The sequence below is a fragment of the Tursiops truncatus genome, chromosome 2 (assembly GCF_011762595.2).
Source record: "Tursiops truncatus isolate mTurTru1 chromosome 2, mTurTru1.mat.Y, whole genome shotgun sequence".
Taxonomy (NCBI): Eukaryota; Metazoa; Chordata; class Mammalia; order Artiodactyla; family Delphinidae; genus Tursiops; species Tursiops truncatus.
Window position 1 is genome coordinate 102,908,930 of NC_047035.1, and position 22,840 is coordinate 102,931,769.

At 40.8% G+C, this 22,840-nt stretch overlaps 1 protein-coding gene across 4 annotated transcripts in view; it reads right to left on the minus strand.

Annotated features, from left to right (window-relative positions):
* Positions 1-22,840, minus strand: part of RORA (RAR related orphan receptor A) — a 929,914-nt gene that overhangs the window by 57,525 nt on the left and 849,549 nt on the right. Inside the window, exon 1 of one of the 4 annotated variants that reach the window (XM_019947582.3) lies at positions 3,814-4,468. The exons of the other annotated variants lie outside the window; for them this stretch is intronic. Within the exon in view, the coding sequence (XP_019803141.1) occupies positions 3,814-3,916 (103 nt within the window). The 5' untranslated portion in view covers positions 3,917-4,468. Of the gene's footprint in view, positions 1-3,813; positions 4,469-22,840 lie in introns of those variants that run through there. 4 annotated transcript variants of the gene reach the window in all.

Here is a 22,840-nt window from a genome sequence, read left to right on the forward strand (position 1 = left end):
AAGCCAATCTCCTGTTCTTGGAATCAGCTTTTTGAGTTGTCAGTTAGACAAGATGAACTGATTACTTTACCATAAAATTTACCAAAGCAGGTAACTCTACCAGAGAAATATCAGTCCATTTCAAAATGTTTCTTGAGAGTGAATTACTTCATCTATGAAAGAGAAATCCCTTCCCCTCTTCTGGTCTGTCGAGCTAAATGGTGCTCAAGAGATACACTTCATTGCCCAATTAGACAGTACAGTTCATTTTAAAGTGAATTTATTATTTCCCTTTCTTCACTTCCTTCCTTTCTTTCTTGACTAATTCATTTCGAAGAATGTTTTCTTCGGGCATAATTTTACAAATATTCTTTGAGAACCTATACCAAAGTTCAGGGCACTTTGCAAAAACATAATTGCATCAGTAAGGTAGGGAGTTCTCAGGCATAGAGAGTGCAATGATTTAAAAAGGTCTGTGTCTATACTACAAAGCTACAGTAATCAAGACAGTACGGTACTGGCACAAAAACAGAAATATAGATCAATGGAACAGGACAGAAAGCCCAGAGATAAACCCATGCACATATGGTCATCTTATGTTTGATACAGGAGGCAAGAATATACAGTGGAGAAAAGACAGGCTCCTCAATAAGTGGTGCTACATGTAAGACAACTACATGTGAAAGAATGAAATTAGAGCACTCCCTAACACCATACACAAAAATAAACTCAAAATGGATTAGAGACCTAAATGTAAGGCCAGACACTATCAAACTCTTAGAGGAAAACACAGGCAAAAACGGTCTATGACATAAATCACAGCAAGATCCTTTTCGACCCACCTAGAGAAATGGAAATAAAAACAAAAACAAATGGGACCTAATGAAATTTAAAAGCTTTTGCACAGCAAAGGAAACCATAACAAGATGAAAAGACAACCCTCAGAATGGGAGAAAATATTTGCAAATGAAGCAACTGACAAAGGATTAATCTCCAAAATTTACAAGCAGCTCATGCAGCTCAATATCAAAAAAACAAACAACCCAATCCAAAAATAGGCAGAAGACCTAAATAGACATTTCTCCAAAGAAGATGTACAGATTGCCAACAAACACATGAAAGAATGCTCAACATCGTTAATCTTTACAGAAATGCAAATCAAAACTACAATGAGATATCCTCTCACACTTGCCAGAATGGCCATCATCAAAAAATCTACAAACAATAAATGCTGGAGAGGGTGTGGTGAAAAGGGAACCCTCTTTCACTGTTGGTGGGAATGTAAATTGATACAGCCACTATGGAGAACAGTATGGAGGCTCCTTAAAAAACTAAAAATAGAACTACCATATGACCCAGCAATCCCACTACTGGGCATATACCCTGAGAAAACCATAATTCAAAAAGAGTCATGTACCAAAATGTTCATTGCAGCTCTATTTACAATAGCCAGGACATGGAAGCAACCTAAGTGTCCATCAACAGATGAATGGATAAAGAAGATGTGGCACATATATACAGTGGAATATTACTCAGCCATAAAAAGAAACAAAATTGAGTTATTTGTAGTGAGGTGGATGGACCTAGGGTCTGTCATACAGAGTGAAGTAAGTCAGAAAGAGAAAAACAAATACCATATGCTAACACATATATATGGAACCTGAAAAAAAAAAAAAAAGGTCATGAAGAACCTAAGGGCAAGATGGGAATAAAGACACAGACTTACTAGAGAATGGACTTGAGGATATGGGGAGGGGGAAGGGTAAGCTGGGACAAAGTGAGAGAGTGGCATGGACTCTATATATATATATATACTCTTTGGTATATACACTACCAAACGTAAAATAGATAGCTAGTGGGAAGCAGCCACATAGCACAGGGAGATCAGCTCCGTGCTTTGTGACCACCTAGAGGGGTGGGATAGGGAGGGTGGGAGGGAGGGAGATGCAAGAGGGAAGAGATATGGGAACATATGTATATGTATAACTGATTCACTTTGTTATAAAGCAGAAACTAACACACCATTGTAAAGCAATTATACTCCAATAAAGATGTTTAAAAAAAAAAAAGGTCTGTGTGACTTTTATATTGCGTCATTCCAGGGGCTTTCCTTAAAGGGGCTTTCAGGAAGAGATTAAAACGGAGAAAACCAAAATTTGAAAGTGGTGATCAGGCTGCCTTTAGTCTAACGTACGTCAAGGGGTCAAAGGGCTGGGGAGCCTTCACCCCACCGGATACCACGTTTCTTCACTCCTCGTCTAACCTCATAAACAGCTGTGTGGTTTCTCCATCCCTGCTGACTTTATCAGGCCCACGTTCTATTCAACTACAATCGCGAGACGGGGAGGAAGAAAGGATGATATAGGAGAAAGCTAAAAACCCCGACGGTTTTAGTTCCTAAACGAATGACGTATTTTAATAATCTAGGAATTTAAATTCATATTAATTGTTATTTCAATTAATGTTTGGCCAGCCTATGGAGAGAGTAATTGCTAAACTGGGGGAGATTAGCCACAAAGACTTTAGCAGTGGGCCTAGTGAGCCAAGGGGTTTGAGATCATGAGGGGCAGATGTAAGAATGCTTCCTCCAGGACTCTGCTGCCGTTCCCTTCACTCCCGTGTGGTTGTTTTCCTCCATCTGCAACAAGTCAAAACAACCCCTGCGAAAAAGGCATAGGGACAAGAAGATAGGTAGCAGTTCTGCATATCATCCAGCAGCATTTCACAGACATTAAAAGAAAGGAAACTTTAAGAAAGCCCATCTTTATACACCCAAACACATCAAACTGCAAAACAGGATAAAACATGGGTAGTTCCAAAGGACTTCTCATGGAGAAAACTTCAATGCCACAACTCACGTTTCCATCGAATTCCCCAGGGTGCCCTTGTTTTGAACCCTGCCGAGTAGGTGAGGTTCACCCAGCCCGGAACCATGGAACTCTGTGTTGACTGCAGTAAAAGCATCAAGCTGCCCCACAACCAAACCCTGCTTCATCTTAGTGATTTCTCAACTGGTGGCTGCAGTCAGAATTCTCCTGTGACCACCATCAGATTATGACCATGAAAGTCACCATTCCATGGTCCTCCTGGGCAGGAGTTTCCCTTTTGTTTTTCCTCCATTCGACTCCCCACCCTTGACACTTGCTGTACAATTTTGTTAGTCAGGGGAATAGTAATTCTGACACAACCGAAAACATGTACGATCAGGGTAAGGTCGTCTGGATCCTGGACACATACTGGATGTGTGGAGGTGCTCCTGTGCTGTGGCAGAGGATGGCCTTTGACCATCCTTTGTTTCTGTTGTGGCCATTATCTACCATATTAATATTCTGGAGGAAGAAAATTAGTGGCCAGTATTTTCTTCCAGCAAAATCACTGGCACCAGTCTCTACCCCAGAATAAGCATTGATCTTCAAAGTAGTGATGTTGTCATTGCCACAGGACTACTCTGAGTCCCTTCTTTGGCAACTGCTCTCAGTGCCAATGAGATGAGAGGAGAAAGACACCTTTGTCGCTTTAGAGTCATTTTTTTTTTTTTTTAAAGGAAAACAGCCTGGCTTGGTTTCTTCTCTTTATTCATCGCAGTAACTGTTGGTTGTTTTCAAAAATCAAATTCACTTTTTCAGAGGAACAGTGGTCACTATGGAGAACACTAAAACTTTGCTAAAGGAGTTGAAAGCAGTTCCAGAAGAGAAATCACGTATTAGTTTTGGGGCCGTGACAGTGTTTTAGGTACAGAGGTTTAGCCTCTCCGGTTGACTGCTTTGACAGGGCAATGTTCCCGTGGATGCATACCTTCTAGTACATTTGTTAAACTAAAATCAGCCTCCTTACCTAATAATGTAAATGACTTTGAGAGGAACCTCTGAGTCTCCCGTTTCCTCCTCCTTATGTTACTGTTCAATTCGAGCAGATTCTGTGGAAATTCTGACTTCATGACCCATCACTGCTGCATTAAAATGTGCTTTCTGATGTCATGCTCTGAAATAAACTAAGTTGTTTGCTACAACTACCTACACACAAATTAGAAAATTATACGACACGCAGTTCAATACAGCCTGCAGCTGGGACCCAGGTTATTACTGGAAGTCGCCGTCGGCATGGTTTCTGGTTTCGCAGTAAAAGAAGATGACTTGAAAGGACTCGGTGGTTTTGATGCTCTTCTGAAATGAAAACATTCGGTGAGCGCACAGCCCTGGGTTGTCATTAATGTCAGCCACGCGCAAACACTGTTTTCATGAGTGCAGCAGTCACTCCCCGTCCAGACCACGACTTTCCCACTCTCTGGTATTTCGGGCACCGTGCTGGCACTTTTCCAAAAGAGAACCTCTGGGCAATCCATTCTAGGTACTCCAATAAATACAACACTCTTCAATGAACAGGTGGCCTGAATTTGCTAATGTTAGCCAATAATTTCCACAAGAGAACGTGTTCCTTTCTGAGGAATACCGCAAGTGAATGACGAAATCCTCAAATTTTGAAAGGCAAGAAGTATGAATACTACATTTAAAGGTACAGAGAGTTGGTTCAAAAATAATGTAGTGGGGCTTCCCTGGTGGCGCAGTGCCTGAGAGTCCCCCTGCCGATGCAGGGGACGCGGGTTCGTACCCCGGTCCAGGGGGATCCCACATGCCGCGGAGCGGCTGGGCCCATGAGCCGCGGCCGCTAAGCCTGCGCGTCCAGAGCCTGTGCTCCGCAACGGGAGAGGCCACAGCAGTGAGAGGCCCGCGTACCGCCAAAAAAAAAAAAAAAAAAAAGTAGTGGATAAAAATATTACAACAGCAGAGTAGCTTTACACTGCTCCCCTTGAACTTCTTGATATGAACAGTGGAAAAGCCTTACTGATGAAAGCAGAACTCTCTGGCATTCCTGATATGTTTGATGATATGTAGCACCTTTTATGTACGGTGTCTGTTGCCTGACTATACTGTAAACAAGCAACAAAACATTATACTTCATCCCAAAGGTATGAAGAATGAGGAATTAAGCATATTGGGTTGGGAGGGAATTAACAGCACATTAAAAAACAGCTGCCATCTATTCTTTTGCTCTATGCAATCAAGCTGGGCACCAGAGAGAAGCAAATAAAGCTACTGTCTTAGGTTGCTAGTGTTAGGAAGTGGTATTTGCTACCATATCATCAGTGTATTTTGCTTTCTTTATTTTCCTCCCGCCATGCATTGCCCATGAATTAATTTAAGAAACAAGCAAAGCATCAGGGAATAGGTGAAATGTAAAACAGTATTTGCTATATTCCTTGGTTGCAAAACTCTAAGAGCGAGGTACCAAACTTTGGATAAGAAGATGTTTTGCAATTTCCCGGGATATCACATATGTGTTGTACTGGCTAAAGTGGTAGTATACTATTTTTAATATCACTTTTTAATTGCAATGAGTTTTAAACAGCCAAGGTGAATTCTCACAGATCGCCTGGGTGTTGGAGGCAGGGTGGGTGGCAAAATGGTGATACTTTTATGGTAATCTTTTTATATCACTTATTTTCTATGCTTTCTTTCAAATTATAAATTCAAACTACAGTGTCACTCTCCATCCTCTCCCATGTCCTTTCTAATCTACAAACCAAACAAAAATTTATATTTTATCACTTGTATTATGAAACAGCCAGAAATAGGACTCCAGGGTTTTGCAAGTTTTGCTTTATACAAAGTGTCTGATTTTCTTCCAGCCATGAATGAACTCACAAGGACAACGTAGATCACTTTATAAAACAAAATATAGCTGATATTTGAAACCTAAATGACCAAAGGACATAACTGTTTATATGTGAGCTGCTTTTGACCTAGTAAAAAGTATAGGCAAGGAACATCTAAGGCTTGAAATCTGGATGGGCATTTTAAAGTTTCAAAATTCACAACATATTCATTTCAAAAAATGTTTAAAGGCTAAGAATTTATAATTATGTATCAATGGTTTCTTCCTTTAGTGCTCACCAAAAAGGAATTTTTTTTTTTTTTTTTTTGCTATAGAATCATTTCTGCAAAACATCAATGGAAGTGTTATCAGTTACCAATCCTCTTCATTTGGACATTAAGGAGACTAAAGTTATTGTCAGTGTATAATAAGCTTTCATTGGAAAAGGATTAATCTTTTTCTTGACATTGTTTTTCTCAAGGACAGTCAGCAAAAGATGTAAATGGAGGTATATATTATCAGGTAAATGGTGACTCTCAAAAGAGATGAAGAAGGAATCTAAATAATGCTGCTTTAATTCTAAAACAGTAACAGTTCAAGCAATGAATGACTGGATTAACACCTCAATATTACACCAAACACAGGCTTACAGAAATAAGTTTTCAGTTGTGTGAAATCATTACCACACTTACAGAAAACAAGAGGAGCACTCTGCAGAACCACACTGGTTTTGCTGCTCTTCCTGCTAATTTAGTTTGAGCAGAAGATGCTCTGTGTGGACCACTTGTTCTTTAACACACTAAACCAACACTTTTAGAAGAAGACAAGACAGCTATGAATTACGTTGCATCTTTTCATCTTTCAGATTTCTCCAAGGAGATGTCTCAGGATTCCATAAGTGCTATCAATTGAGTGATAATTATAGCTATACAAGGCATACGCAACACATTGATATACCCATGTAGACTAGATCCACGATGCATTTATCTTCAGCATTTGGAAATTACTGGTAAGAGGGATTCAGTGCCCTTGCCTGTTGTCTTGATAATCTCATATCTTTTAGGCAAAAGGAAACGTATACTGCATAAGGGCTTTACCACTCTGATCTCAATGTGGAGTACAATGACAGACACCAAGGAAGGAGAAGCTGGTCACTTACACAAGTAAGTGATTTTGATGCTTTGGCTCATTCTGGCCTCTGCTCAGTTCCCACATCTTGGTCAGCAGATGTGGCAGACTTAATTAAAACCTGCTATTTCCAAGGTTTAATATATTAAGCATAGTTTGGGTATATGAAGAGTCATCTCGGTTCTCATTTCATTAACAATCTCAATAAGATTCCATCACACTGACTGTTCTCAGGAAGGGAAGTTAGAAAACCTCGAATAATTTCTCCTACTGCCCTTGCAATGATACTTGCTGGCCCCCTTCCTTGTCTGAAACTCCTTCTCTGGGTTAGACAATAAAGGTATGATTCGCCTCTTGTGAATCATAGCTTTTGTTTTGTTTAGTGTGTTCTAAAGAGCTAAACCTAACGTTTCAGATTACAGAATTCCAGGCGGTGAAGACCTCTGAGATCACCCAATCACACGCCTGACTTTTTAGCCAAGACAACTGGGGCTCGGAGAGGTACCGAGATTACCAAGTTGGTGGGAAACCCAGGAGAGATTTCCACCCACATGTGCTCACTCTCCTGCCATCTTTCCAACTAGGTTTACCCCAACCTCCCCATTTCACAGATGAAAGAACAGAACCAATGTCAACAGAAATCACTCACTTGGGAGGAGTGAGCAGAGGTTAATTTATCAGTGTGGCTAGTCAAGGGCTTGGCAGCTGCAGGGGGCCTGACTTTGATGACACAAAACACAGGACAGTTCATGGTTCACCGTGGTGGTGGTAGGGAGACACAAAGAGCTTTGGCATCACAGACACAATGCTGGGCAGCTGAGGGTGGAGAGAGCTATCAGGGAGATAAGGTCCCGGCAGATTGAAAAAATGATGGTGGTACCAAAGAGGAAGATTATATCGAAATAAAACTGTGTCCACTGGACATTTTCCCCCAGTCTCAGTCCTGGCCACTGTGCACTGCAGACACATCTAGAGATACAGAAGCTTAACTTGCCTTTTAAAGTCTCCCTTAATATTTGTGCTAGGATCCACAGGAAATAAAAAACCAGAGGCATTCCTAGCCTTCTACCCCCAAGTCATCTACCATTATACTACTTGGATTCATTCTTCATAGCATTTATCACTCCCTGGAATGCTACATAATTATTAGCTGTCTCCACACGTTGAGAATGGAAGGGGTACAGAGCAGGGATGAGTCTTTTTTCCTTATCCAATATCCCCAGTGCCTAGTTCAGTGCCTGACACACAGCAGGGGCTCCAAAAAAATGAATAAATTAGAGATTCTATCACCTGCTTCTAGCATGTACTCTCTGGTACCCTAGAGGGGATGAAAGGGTTGTTAAAGCTATCCTAGACAGTCCTAGGCATTTCCTTCTAGCAATGGAAACCATGGCGAGAACCAAAATAAATGAAAGGATTCCTAATTTATCATAAAAGATGAAACAAAATCACTTGGGGCAACCATTCTTTTTGGAACTACATTTACTAGAACCTCACAGGATTGAAAGAAAAAAGGCTGGGGCTGGGGGTGGAGGCAAGGGGGAGTCTCAGGATGAGAAATGTAGGAATATTCTTCTGACATCGAGGGCTGGTCCACAAGTGGTCAGCACATGGATACCCTGTGTGGGCTGTCAGATGGCAAGGAGTAGCTTTAGAGATAGAGAGACCTGGGTCCGAAAGCTGAGCTGGCCACTTCTTAGCTCAGTGATCACGGGCAAGTTATTTAACTTCATGGTAATTTGTACCATGGAGGTAATAGTAACGATTTCACAGGGTTGTTAGGAGGCTCAATGCAAGAAGACATCTAAACAACTAGCTCAGTGCCTGGCACACAATGGTAGCCCCATTAACTATTATTGTATGAGCTATTGGTATTTTTATCTGATCTCAGATAATACTCAATAATCAAAGTTAATCTCCATCTGCTTTTCTGAACCAGGCATTACTGCTTTATCCTGGGATTACTATAAGGTCAAGGTGGCAAGTGGGTTTCAGCTCATTTTCCAAGTCAGATGGATTTCTAGTGGATCCCTGAGATGTTGGTTGTGATGCACTGTGCTGTGGTTGGCTGTGATGTCTGCCAAGGGTATGGGGCCACGCTCACTGGTGCTAATATTAGAATTGGTAAGCCTCTTCTAGTGTCACAGAGACCAACAGCTATGTTAATATTATATAACAAAGCACAAAGAAACGGAAAGAAGGGGCTAAGGGTCAGGTGGTCTGGGTTCTAACTCTAGCTCTGTAACTAACTGGCTAAAGTGATTTTCTTCCAGCCACTTCTTCTCCATAAAATCACTTTCTATTCAAATCCTGTGATTTACCAATCTTGATTTTAAAAACATAAGTGAAAAAATACATAAGGCAGGGCCTGGCCTACAGGAAGTCCTTGATGGTTATCTGCTGAGATCATCTGAAAGAAAAATAAAAGCCCAAGGCTGTCATGCAGAAGTGTAACAGCTCAATATTTTCTGTCCTCCTTCAAAATGTTTGACTCTTCCTACCCATGAAGAATATATTTGAAAGGAGAAAAAAAAAATTACCATATTTTTGGCACTAAAAAAAGGGAAAGATCAGCTAATGCTTAGGGATGCTTCAAGAAAGACAAGGCTGTTGAGAATATGGCAGCTCTTTTAATAACCAAGGCACCATTTAAAAATAGCTGGAATTAATTACAGGGCTAATGACCCATTGAAAGCCTTATTTAAATACCAAAGCCAGCACTGAACAATCATGGAAAATATGGTTTAAAAGGGTTTTAGAGAGCAGAAACCAGGAACAGCAATTGAAACAAAAACCACATTATCTGAGGACACTAGCTAGCTTGGTGAGAAACATTCAGGATGTGAACATCTCAGGGGAGTTCTCAGCCTGGGTAAGAGAAGCCACTAGGATCAAGAGAAAGACAAGAAGATGCCACGTACAGTCACCTACTTGGAAAAAGAAAGGCCTCTATTCAGCATTCACCCCAAGAGCAGAGCCCTTTAAAAACAGAGTAAAGTAAGTCAGAAAGAGAAAGACAATACCGTATGCTAACACATATATATGGAATTTAAGAAAAAAAAATGTCATGAAGAACCTAGGGGTAAGACAGGAATAAAGACACAGACCTACTGGAGAACGGACTTGAGGATATGGGGAGGGGGAAGGGTGAGCTGTGACAAAGCGAGAGAGAGGCATGGACATATATACACTACCAAACGTAAGGTAGATAGCTAGTGGGAAGCAGCCGCATAGCACAGGGAGATCAGCTCGTGACTGCCTGGAGTGTGGGATAGGGAGGGTGGGAGGGAGGGAGACGCAAGAGGGAAGAGATATGGAGACACATGTATATGTATAACTGACTCACTTTGTTATAAAGCAGAAACTAACACACCATTATAGAGCAATTATACGCCAATAAAGATGTAAAAAAAAAAAAAAAAGCAAAAAAAAACCCAGCTCCCTCCGTCACCCTGGCTTTCTCCCACCCCCATCCCAGCCCCACCCCCTACTTTTCTGACATCCCTACCCATCTTTCCTGTGGCATAGGATAAAATGAGAATTTCCACAGAGAGGAAAACAGATATTTTAATAAGTCTCTGTGGCTATTTTAGAGCTGTATTATCTCCACGAGTTTCCGCAGTGGACATGCCTCAGTCCTCTGTGCCTTGCAGTCACACCATCATCAGCCAAAGAGGAGGCGATAATCTTCTTCGGTGTGCCCTACTTGCCAGGCAAAAGTGATACCACTGCACTTCTTAGCTTCTCTCTGTACCAAAACGGTCTTTCTGCATGCCAGTACCCTGGGAGCATGCCGGGTGGCCAGAGCTGGAAGAGTTTCATTACTTCATTCATGCCCGTTTATTAAATGCATCACTCTTACCCTTGTTCACTACAGCCCAGATGTGCCCTGTAGTTGCCTTGCTGAGTTAAAAGTGCAATGGAATCAAAAGCTTCCAAAGCCCTTGAGATCTCAAGGTGGAGACGTGGGGGTGGGAGCAAGGCACTCTTGACGTATATTGGTTTCAAGGAGCAAATATGAATTTTAGTAAAAATTGCTGCTCACAATACCGCTTTTAAACCCGCAATTATTTATACTGTACTACTCAAGGAACCCTATAATTATTCCAAAAGCGCTTGCCAACGTCTGCCCTGTTTCATAATTGCCAACACAGCCTTGTTCAAAAGGATTAGTGGCTGTGTTTAAATTGTTTGGTATTAGGTTACTGTTTCAAACAAGATGTGATTGCACGACTTTGCGATATCTAAGCAGAACGGGGCCAATAAAGGACAAAGGAATTGTTTTGTGTTCACAGGTGGGAAGAGAGGGAAGGTTGGGAGAACACTCACATTGCTTGACATTTTCTTCTGCTTCTTTTCTGAGAAATACTGTCGTCTGATGAGCAAAATGACTTGAAGGAAACTTTAAAAAAATGTTTCAAGTAGTAGTTACTTGAAAGAAGAATGATAACCCACTTCTCCATATTCCCCTCTCCCACCTGCCCAGAGAATATTTTTCCACTTCCGGCCTTTACTTTAAGTGAATCTGGGTAGTGACTCTGGAACCACAGCTTACACATCTCAAAGCACCCATCTGTGTGGGTCACTTGACTCTGTTGACCTATTTTCTGCTATTTCTTTCTGTTACACAAATCTCCCCCACTTGAAAGAGGGGTCCACCTATGTGCCCAAGAAGCACAGACAACAGAGGGGTTTCGCATTATCTGTAATGAACGCTTTTAGAGCATCTGGCACCTCAGGTGAGTGTTTAGGGGAAAAAAAATGGGATACCTCTTGGGTGTCTCTCATCTTTATTTCATGCTCTCTCTCCTTTAGATGCATCCAATTGTGCGTGGGAGGCTCTCTGTTCCCTCACCATCTCCAAATGAAATCTATCCTCAAAACTGAAGGTGCTATGGATAGTTTCATGAATAGGAACAGGGAGGAAAAAAATCTGGCCTAAGTAACAACTTCTGAATTTATACCATTGATCCTCACCTCTTCCCATGCCCCTCTTATTTCATGAGCACATCATGTAAAAATAGAGAACTAGGGGCTTCCCTGTTGGCACAGTGGTTAAGAAGCCACCCGCCAATGCAGGAGACACAGGTTCGAGCCCGGGTCCGGGAAGGTCCCACATGCCACGGAGCAAGTAAGCCCGTGCGCCACAACTACTGAGCCTGCGTTCTAGAGCCCGCGAGCCACAACTACTGAGCCCGTGTCCCACAACTACTGAAGCCTGCGTGCCTAGAGCCCATGCTCCGCAATAAGAGAAGCCACCGCAATGAGAAGCCCGCGCACCGCAACAAAGAGTAGCCCCCGCTCGCCACAACTAGAGAAAGCCTGCACACAGCAACAAAGATCCAACGCAGCCAAAAATAAATTTAAAAAAAAAAATAGAGAATTAAGGCAGTTATCTGAAAACAAGTTCTGTATTACTCCTCTAAATATTTTAGGGAAATGTTTTTCCTACTCTGAGGATCCAGGCTATCTTCTTGGTTCCATTTACTCTGTAGGTGAAGACAGTGCCATTGACTACTCCCCACACTCTGAGTAGGTGGGGTAGGAGAAAGTGCTGTGGGCCAAGTCAGCATCCACAAATCCACTGGCCACTAATGAGGTCCTCTATGCCTAGAAGTTCATGGGTTCCCCTCTCTACCCATCATTTCGGGTTCTACCATAGGCTATGTTTGATTCAAACCTTACTTCCTCCTGAAAGTCTTGTAAAATGAAGAAACCTTGCAAATTACAACAGATGTTTCCCACCACCATTCATGAAGCCAGTGTGAACTTCCTTATCCTACTTTTGCGAACGTGTTGCCTTCCCACCTTACCCCCAGGAACATTTGTATGTCCACCCTAATTCAATGATAAACGACAAGGAGCAGATTTATCGGAGCATATATTTCTGTATCATCTCCAAATGAACATCCCCAAATGCTTGAACAGCAATAAGTACCCCATAAATACCCTTTAAATAGCCAATTCCGACGACTCTCTGATTTACTTCCACTGTCACTGGATGTCTTTTTCTCCTTTTATCTAAAGAAATTCCTCCTCCTCCTTCTCCTTGCTGGCAGGAATAATTTTTTTGCTACCAAAAAAAGTATTCTTTCTGGCCAGTACTCTTTGATTCTGGGAAGGCTGAAGTTCAAGTTGCCATGGAAGAATTTGCATTGTTCCTCTATAGTCATATCTAAAATTAACCCACTTTCTTAATTAAGTAAGATCTAAATTGCACACAACCGTTATGGTAACCACCTGGGAACTAGAGAGTGGGGCTTTTTGGCCCTAGAAGAGAATGTGTAAGATGTGGTTTGGCCTTCACTTGGAAGCAGCGAAAATCACAGAGGTCGTGGTTACATGACAGGAAGGGCCAGGGTAGTGAACACTGTGTTTTGGCTAAGTAACTAACTTTGTACTATTATGTAATGAAGTACAAGCTCAGCCTTGCTTGAGTTTAAATAACCAGAGTCAACTGTTAAAACTCTGGGATGGGAGGATAAACACATGAAATTCTGTCCTCCATCCTCCAGTCTGCAAGCCCACCATTCATCGGGGGCATATTTCCTTGGGCTACAAGAGAAACATCTTGCAAATTGGAAACAAGTAGTCATTTTCTACATAGTTCTCTCAAAGAATTCAACGAAGTAAATTCTCCTACCTGCAGAAAACTTTTGTGAACATTATGTGTTTTAGAGCATCACCAGAGCAAACGGCAATGAATCTCAGCTGATTAGAGCTTTACTAAGTAAAGCTAAATTTTCTCATAGCTGGAGTTTTATCCAAGCAAGCACATCAAAACAAAGGGGGTAGTTATCGTAAATCTTTTTTATGGAATATTTCTAAAATCATGATATATTTTTCTTCTTCTTAGAGTATTTGGAACATAATTTACTCTTTCTTGATGATGAAGTAGTATTTCAAAACTTATTTTTAAAACTTATTAGAAACTTACCAAAACAGTACGAAATAGAAACTTATCAAAACAGCACAGAATTATTTTATATGCTGTAATACTCTGAGGGCCTTCTAAGGTTTATATGACATTTTGCCCCAAAGCTAAATGCCCTAGTCTCTTGTCCCTTTTACAGTTTTTTCCCCTTTACCAGTTGTTTTCCTTCCATCTGTAGCCATATGCTACATGTCATGAGGCCCTCTTACTTATAACTAATATTTCATCTTAGAATCTGCTATGTGCTTGGAACCCAGCCAGACACCCAAACTTTATATAGAGGACCTGTATAAAGACCAATTATAAATAGGATGTATCGGGTCTACAGGGATTTCCTCTGAGTCAAGTACATGAGCTGTTGTGCCTGAAATTTGGGACTCTGTTTTGGCAACCCAAAGGCCTGTTTGCTTACTGCTTAAGTCCTCAGATGGTTCCGATAAAAGAGGTCGCAAGAGGACAGATTTATCATAGGTGAAGTATTGCTACCGTAGGAAGGCAAACAGAGTGACTGTAAGACCATGTTCTTCAAGATACCCAGAGAAAGTGTGTGCAGAGAGTATGACACTCACCTTTCTGTTATTGGCATTAGGGCTTGATAATTATCGAAAGCACATTAAGTTTGAGAAAGTTTCTCAGATCCTTCTCAATGCCTTCAAGTAGATATGTTTTAAGGAACAGCAAATTGATTCGCTATTACTTTAGCAAGACAAATTTTATGATTCCCCCCCAAATATTCCAAGCCAAATATATAGACTTGATAAATTCTGGCTACTGTCTTTTTTATTTTGTTACAGATAGTCAAAAGTTACTATAGTTGATTTTTCTTAAGGGGTTAAGTTATAACAAGATGTCTGTGAATGACCTGAATGTGTGGTCTGAGTTCATTTCGGACCCCGCCAACCAATCATGTGTCATTCATATCTGGCAAAGCAATAAGTTTGTCAGAGCAAGTCTTTATTATGTTTCCTATGAGACTGTATTAATTTTAAATCTCTCTAGAGAATTTGACTCACTTCTTACGGAGATTTAGGTTGAAAATGATTATACAGCCACGAAATGCACTCTGGCTATATGTTACGATGTATGTCACTTAAAAAACACCAAGTAACAAGAGTGCTTAAATTTTTTTTTTTTTTCTCTTCTTTTGCTTTTCTTTTTGTTTCCAAGAGTGCTTTCTGAAACAATAAAAAATCATGTGACCCAACCAGGGTCAACTTGCCCCAGCCACACCCTTTATATTTTGTTAACACAGGAACTGAGCTGCCATTCCATTTTTTTAATATTTGTGCTTAATAACTAGATTCAAGTAGTTATCCTCCCTCTAATGTGGCTGCTTGGACAATTTGTTTGATTTGCCCTTAGCAGCAGCTGCTAATATTTAACTGTAATTTTAGGCTAAATATTCTTTCTGTTTAAAAGTTACACAGGCTTATTGGACAGAATTTAGAAAATAAAAGTATAAAAAATATGTTTTCACAGTCTTCACTCCTAGAGATAATCGAAGTTTTAAATATGTACATGCCTTTATACATACATCTTCACACATGTTTTAAAACATTTAATGTTTTAAAATACAAGTGCTTCCATACACAGGATTGTAATTTGTACTTTTTTAATATTAGAAAATGCAAATATTTATAAATAATTGAGACATAATTGCAATTGTGATAAAAAAGTAATACAGAAAAATTTAAACTCTTTAACTTTGAAATGAACACAAGAATTTCACCCAGTGCTGTAGATGCAGGAAAACTTAAGGAAGATGCTTTAACCACAAGATGGCTCCAAAGGTTTTGGACCCCCTTCCATAGATTCCAAATCGTAAAATACCAATGCATTTTTAAAAAGGGTCAAGAAAAACAGAAGGAAAGTAAATGTCAATCCAAAACTATGTCCATAGAAGTTGAAATTCTCCCAAAGTGAGCACAGAGTCAGCCTACCGAAGCAAATCCGAAATGAGGCGAGTATTCAAATATTCAGACAAAAATCCCTGTTCCTGAAACAAACCACAAATACTTGCTGAATACCTACTACGTGCAAGATCCTGATTATGCAAATACCAGGTGTGCCAGACAACTGCCCAGCCTTTTGTGCTCCTCTGCCTAACTGGATATGCCTGCGGTTTTCCATGTGGGATTCCACTTCTTGTACTGTGGCTGAAGTGTACATTTATTCTAATGGATAGAAGATATTAAACAGGCTTTCATTTAGAAGGTGTCTCACTTCACTTCAAAATGAAGTCTACCTTGTGAGTTTGATTAGGGAAGCTTCATGAGATTTTAGCTCCTGCGTATATTTTCATCCACTGTAGTGCTAAAGAGCACTTAGGATTTCTCTTCTGCCACTTACCTAAATAGATCTTAGGAAAATTTCCTTCAGCTTCGGTTTCTTCACTTGTAGTATGGGGATCTTTTTTTTTTTTTTTTAAACACCTTAATTCATGTTTTTCAAAGAATGATGCAGATGCAAATTATACCAATATTCAAGATTTTTCTTTACAAAAATTCTTTGTAAATATAAATAGCACATCATAAGAAGAGTTTTTTAAGTTGATATTTTCATATATATTTTTCTTCTTTACCATATCCCATAGCATAGGGAAAATTGTACAAACAGTGGAAAAGCAAAAAGAAAATTTAACAAATTAAGAGGCTTCATTTTTTTCTAATTTTTAAAAATTTTATTTACGGGGGATCTTACCACTCACCTCATCTCATGGTGTCCTAAAAACGAAATGAGATAGTACAGTGCTTGGGGGATACAGGACTCTCAGTAAATGTAGGAAACTGGCTTCCCAGAGGTTCAAACCGTGGCTTTTCCTGTGTGGCGACATCACAGACATTGTTTATCAGAGGACATAGGTTTTAATTCACTGTGGTTCACTCTTGAGTTGTCATCGGGAAATTCTTCCAATACGGCGAGTACACACATTGATAACAGTGGCCTATATATTTATTGAACTGTGATCACGGCCCTCAGGATTGGGTAAAATGCTCTCACACTACTCCGTGGGCTTGAAGTATATCCAGCCTTCACTTTGTCCTCTCAGGTACAGCCTTCCGCAGGCCTTCTAACTTAAGCCTGCTTGTCACCACACACTTCATTCCTTTAGCCTGTGAACTATATGTCCAGACAATGACTCTGACATCTGAGAAATGTGCACACTTACAATCGGTACACAGCATGGCTGTGAAGACACGGTTGAGAGGCCCTGGGGTTAGACACCTAAACACAAATCCCAGCTGACAGCACCATGTGGCTTCGTGTAAGTCACTTTGACCTCCCTCATCCTCAGCTTCCCTCATCTGCAAAAGGAGAGTAACCATGGTTCCTACTTAGGGAGCTGTTACAAGTGAAGTGTGACCATGCATGTTGACTGCTGAGCCCAGGGCCTGGCAGATAGAAAAGATTCAATAAATGACAGCTTGTGTTGTTACTGTTGCTGACTTTATCCTAACATGGTAACACATCTGGCCCTCCAACTAGGAGCTGGTTTTTAACATTCAGGGATGATAACTTGCAGAGAATTACCCACACTCTCTCATCTGGTTACTTTTACTTCCACTTAGGAGGGAACTGGCTAGGGTTAAGAGTACAATGGAGGGCTGCAAAAAATTGTTTTCCTGTGTTTGAAGTCTCCTAGGCTGTCGTAAATCTGATCTTTCGGTCTCATTAGGACAATCCTCTAACCATGAAAGATGGGGGCCCACGAGAGCAAGTCATCTTCGACTTGTTGAACTTTCAACAGATGTATTGTTCAAACATATTTGGGGGAATGGGAATCAGAGAGAATTCTAGAGTAAACACTATTTTCTCAAAGTAAAATAATGCTGGGACTTCCCTGGTGGCGCAGTGGTTAAGAATCAGCCTGCCAATGCATGGGACACAGGTTTGAACCCTGGTCCAGGAAGATCCCGCATGCCCCGGAGTAACTAAGCCCATGCGCTACAACTACTGAACCTGCACTCTAGAGCCCGCGAGCCACAACTACTGAAGCCCGCGCGCCTAGAGCCCGTGCTCCGCAGCAAGAGAAGCCACCGCAATAAGAAGCCTGTGCACTGCAACGAAGAGTAGCCCCTGCTTGCTGCAACTAGAGAAAGCCCGTGTGCAGCAACGAAGACCCAACACAGCCAGATAAATAAATAAGTAAATAAATAAACTAATTAAAACAATAAAATAATGCTTATTCTCAGAAAATTATAGAAGAGCATATAGTGATATTTAAATCACTCAGTACCCGAATAACACCCGAGTTAGAACCCTGTAACCAGGGCAAATAATAGCATCATTACACATTTTTGCTTCACTCTTTGGGGCTTTTAAATTCAATGCCACAACCAACTGCTTACAAACTGCTATGGGCAAGCAGTGCCCTCGCCGTGAGCTCAGTGAATATTATCTATTGTGTTCTAACAATATCTCAGCAAAGAGACTGAGTGTTCCAGAAACCTCAGTCTCTGCATTCGTCCACCAGAGCTTTGAAGAACACTGTCTTCTTTTCATGTGGGCCGATTTCAAGGGACAATAGAGGTTTAACAGAGGACAACACAATCGGACTAAGATAAAACTGATGGATTCCCAAGAATTCTTCCATAAAGGTAAATTCCACAGATAAGACACTGAGTTTTCTTTTTTCTCTTTAAAGGAGCTGCTTCTTGTAATCTTGAGAAGCTCAAGAACTGTTGCTATTCAAACAGGATTGGTTTCAGACAGTGATAGAGGTGGCAAAAATAATTCTGCAAATGAGGCTCACAGTGTGCATGTTATATGCAATCTGTTTTTATGCATTCATTAGGCATCTGGAATACCTCGCTGCTGAATAATGAGATAAATCGCATTTGTCCAATATCTTCCCATTTGTACCACGTTTATGTTTAGCCTTGAGCCTGAACCTATGTTACTGAACAAACAACTCTGTCTCCTTCATAATGGATTTTCTGATCTGTTTCATGTTAAAATTAATAAGTATGGTAGTTTTTTAAATGACACAGGCAGCAGGTGACAGCAACTTCTGAAAGCATAACTGAATGGGGATAACTTAATTATTAGCTATATCCTCTACACAGAACCAGGATCATAATAAAACTCAATTTGGCTCAGACACATTTATCTATCATCCCTGTTTTTTCCAACAAAAATTAGCTAATTATGATGTGACCTGAATTGCGAAAGTCAACACATCCCCTTGAACACCCACTCAAACACTTAAAGAAAATAAATTGTCCTTGAACTCAGGCCAAGTACTTGATGGATTTATAGATGTCACTTGCCTCCTGGCTTGAAACAGAAGTTAAGTCGGATACAAGCTTCTTGTCCACCTACCCCTCGATGTTGGTAAATTATTAAGTAAGCTCTTGGGTAATATAATGCAAAGTTAAAAACAGAGGCCTATAATTAACACACACTCCTATGCGTACTCTGAAAAGTGGGTACCCAAGGAGAGTCTCCTTATTAGGCAATTTGATCAAGAATTAATTGGTTAATGTCTATATAGCTCAACAAATAAACTGTATGATTATTATAATTGTGGCAAGTACAGTTCAAAATCCACTTCAAGTTCAAAGAATAGTAATTTATATATCTAAGTAGAGACGCAAATATTTAACTATGTAAAAGTAGTTATTTTAATGCTATTCCAAGTGTCTAATAAGTATTACTCATCTCTGAAGTTTTACTTTTTTTCTCTTGATAAAAGGTCCTAGATGACACAAAAAATTTCACAATTCCCTTATTGCCGTTAATAACTTTATTTCAATGTTACTGTAATTTGGGGGGAGAATTTGGCCATAGAAATGAAAGAGAGAGAGTTTCGTGTTACATACAGAAACTGCCATGTTAATAACAGTGCATACTGGTGGATGGTTAAGGAGAAGGTGATTGAAATATACTGAAACCTAAGTTTACATGCGGGAGAGAACAGTAAATAAAGTGGGTTCCCAGCCTCCAAGTCTTATATTTTCCTTGAGGTGGGGAGATGACTAGATGAATGCAGGGTAAGTTGTAAAGATCATGATAACATAAAACACCAAACCAGATTTTTTTGAGGGAATTCAGGAAGATCCTTTGTCATTTGATCTGGGCCATGAAGAATGAATATCACAGTTCAACAGGCAGAGAAAGTTGCGATGGCAGTGAGGGAAAAAGCCAGGCTGAGGTCTCCGCATATGCATGCGTGGTGTGTTCAAAGGAGGGTGGAGAGGAGCTAACGGATGGGAAGTAGATAGCCAGCTTGGTGAGACCGAATCTTAAAGGGTCTCGAATACTTTGCAAAGGAATTTGGACTTATTTTCTAAGTCACTGAGAGATTTCGAACAGAGGGGGTGGGCAGCCTATTCAGATCCATGTATTAGAAGAGACTTTGATCCACGTTCAACGACACAAAGCTTATGAGTTTTAAAATTTGCTTCTAACAGTTAATAACCAGGGAATTTCAATAAAAGCTCAGATCTCCAGATTTTCTTGAGAAAAATCAATAGGCCTGGCAATGGCGGACCCGTTATTCTAAATGGGGACAGTTGGTCAGAGCCAAGGGAGGTGGCTTGCCCCAGATGGTACATGTGCTGTCCAGTGGCCCAGGTGCCTCTTCTTTCTGCCACACTCATACCACCTGCCCAGGGGCACTAAATATTTGGGTTTGTGCCTTCTCTTTTAAAGAGATGTCCTCTTTCAACAGCACGTGTCTTTCTACCACTGCAAGCAGCATAAATTAACTTCAATGAGTTAATTCATACTGATGATCTCTGGCTTCTTTGGCCAGTACATCCCTTTACCCCTTTTTTGGACCCCTCCTGCCAATGAGGTTTTCCATTGATACCTTTATTTAAAAGTGAAGATAAGTACTTTTAAATAGAATGTATGTGGGTTGAAAAGGCAGATGTCATGTGTGAGGGGCCCACAGTGAACATGGGGTAAAGAACATGCTCCACAGCAGGATTTCTCAACCTCAGCACTACTGACATTTAAGGCTGGATAATTCTTTATCTTGGGAAGCTTCCCTGGACATTGTAGAATGTTTAGCAGCGTCCCTGGCCTCCAACCACTGGATGCTTGTAGCTCTCTCCAGTTGTGATAATCAATCGGGTCTCCAGACACTGACAAATGTCCCCTAGGAGTTAGAATCACTCCCTGTTGAGAACTGCTGCTCTATGGGGAGGAGGGTTTCCAAGATAATAAGGTCATTACAGAGTACTGAGCAGAGTTCCCTGTGCTATACAGTAGGTCCTTATTAGTTGTCTATTTTATATATAGTAGTGTGTATATGTCAATCCCAATCTCCCAATTTATCCCTCCCCCCCTTTTCCCTCTGGTAACCATAAGATTGTTTTCTACATCTGTGACTCTATTTCTGTTTTGTAAATAAGTTCATTTGTACCAAGAGCCCCTCTTTCTATGCTCTTAATTACTGATGTAGTTGAGGGAAAGAAGACAGGAACTTACACAATTTACTCAAGACCCAAACCTCCCCATTCACATACCCTGGCCAAGTGTGGCGTCAGAATGTCTCTGAGGACAGATAAAGCCTCTGCACCCCAACAAGGCAGTGGCGAGGTCCGCTCTGGGTGTCACTGGGGAGAGCAGGGCTTGCTGCGCTAACACCTGGGAGAGGCCAGGTACAGACCTCAGAACACATCAGACCACGTCCAGGGCCTCCCGGTCCTCCAACTCTAAGGCCTGCAACACAGAGCTCACTCATCTGAGAGCTTCCTTCGTTTTTCCGGGAATACAAGTTTCTCTCGAATCTACGCATTATTGCTCTATCAGCAACCTGTCAGTGTGATTTTGTATGCTTTCCTAGTATAAGTAAAAAAAGATGAGCTTCTTCTGCAGGTGAAGAGTGGGCAACTGTTGAGTGACAAAGGCAAGAAGTAGGTGAAAGCTGATGGAAGAGTTTTGATATTTTTCATATGGATTTCAGGTTGGACTGGTTTTGAACTAAGAAAGAAATATCAAGATTACGGCATTTCCTGGAGTGTAAAATAGGCTGATGACACGACTTACAAAATCCTATTTTTTGTGGTTAGTGCTTTTCACAATTCCTTCTTTCGGCATATAGAATCTAATCATTTCCCTCTGGGGAGAGGTACTATTTAGACAAAATTGGTTGAATTAAATTAATCGGTGGAAGTGGCTTGTTCGTTGTGCACCCCTTCTCAAAAGAAACCAAAGGCTCCATTTTGTTTTAACAAAATTCAAGTCTTCAGATGTTTAGCAAATAGGGAGTAGATGCTCAATATGGCTTAGCTCATGACAATAAGGACTGTGGTCCTCACGATAATTTGGGGGAGGGGTGATGGGTAAAAGTAAAAACAGGACAACAGCAAAGAAAAATGACAACTGGTCTTCTCATTCAGTAAATAATGAGTAAATGAAATAGCAGGCACCTCCACAAACAAGAGATAGTGTTGATAGTAACGACAGTCCAAAAGGATGAGCCGGCTTGAACAGGGGGAGGATGAACAATACAGGGGTAACAGAGGGACAAGGACAAGGAGGGTTTTGAGTAAGTTAACCCTACTGGTAACAAAGAAGGGACAGAGAGCAAGGCTGGGCAGCTGAAGCATCCTTTTGTTCACAAATCAATGGAAGCTATTCAATCCAATATGGTTTGATTTAGCAGATATTAACTGCAGCTAAAGTGATGCAAATACGTCAGCGAATGGAGAGTAAGAGAAACAGGAGAAACCCACACTGGCTAGAAAAGGACACGAGAACAGAGACTGACATTTAAAGACTAGATTAAAGGATAGGAAAAAGTAGAGAACGATGTGAGCGTGACATCCTTAGACAGAAGGGAGGTGAAGCGGACAGATCCAGTGATCCCCCTGCGTATGAGGCTCCAAGAAAAGAGAGAGGATAATTGAGCATGGACCACGGGTCACACAAATACAGCACAGGCACTCAGTAAATATTTGTTGCATAACTAAATATACTTGAGGGGTCCCTTCTTTTCTGTATCTGATGACAGCTTACAATTTTATACAAAATTGAATTAACAAGTTTTTGCCCTTTGGGGATTGCTTTAAAACATCTATCTATTTAGAGAGGTTTCTATGAGCCTCATCTTGTACCCCTGATGCCGCTCCTGTCATAGATTCAGTTAGGGGGTCATGCTACAGCAGTTGGAACACTGGACTGACAGGCAGGAGA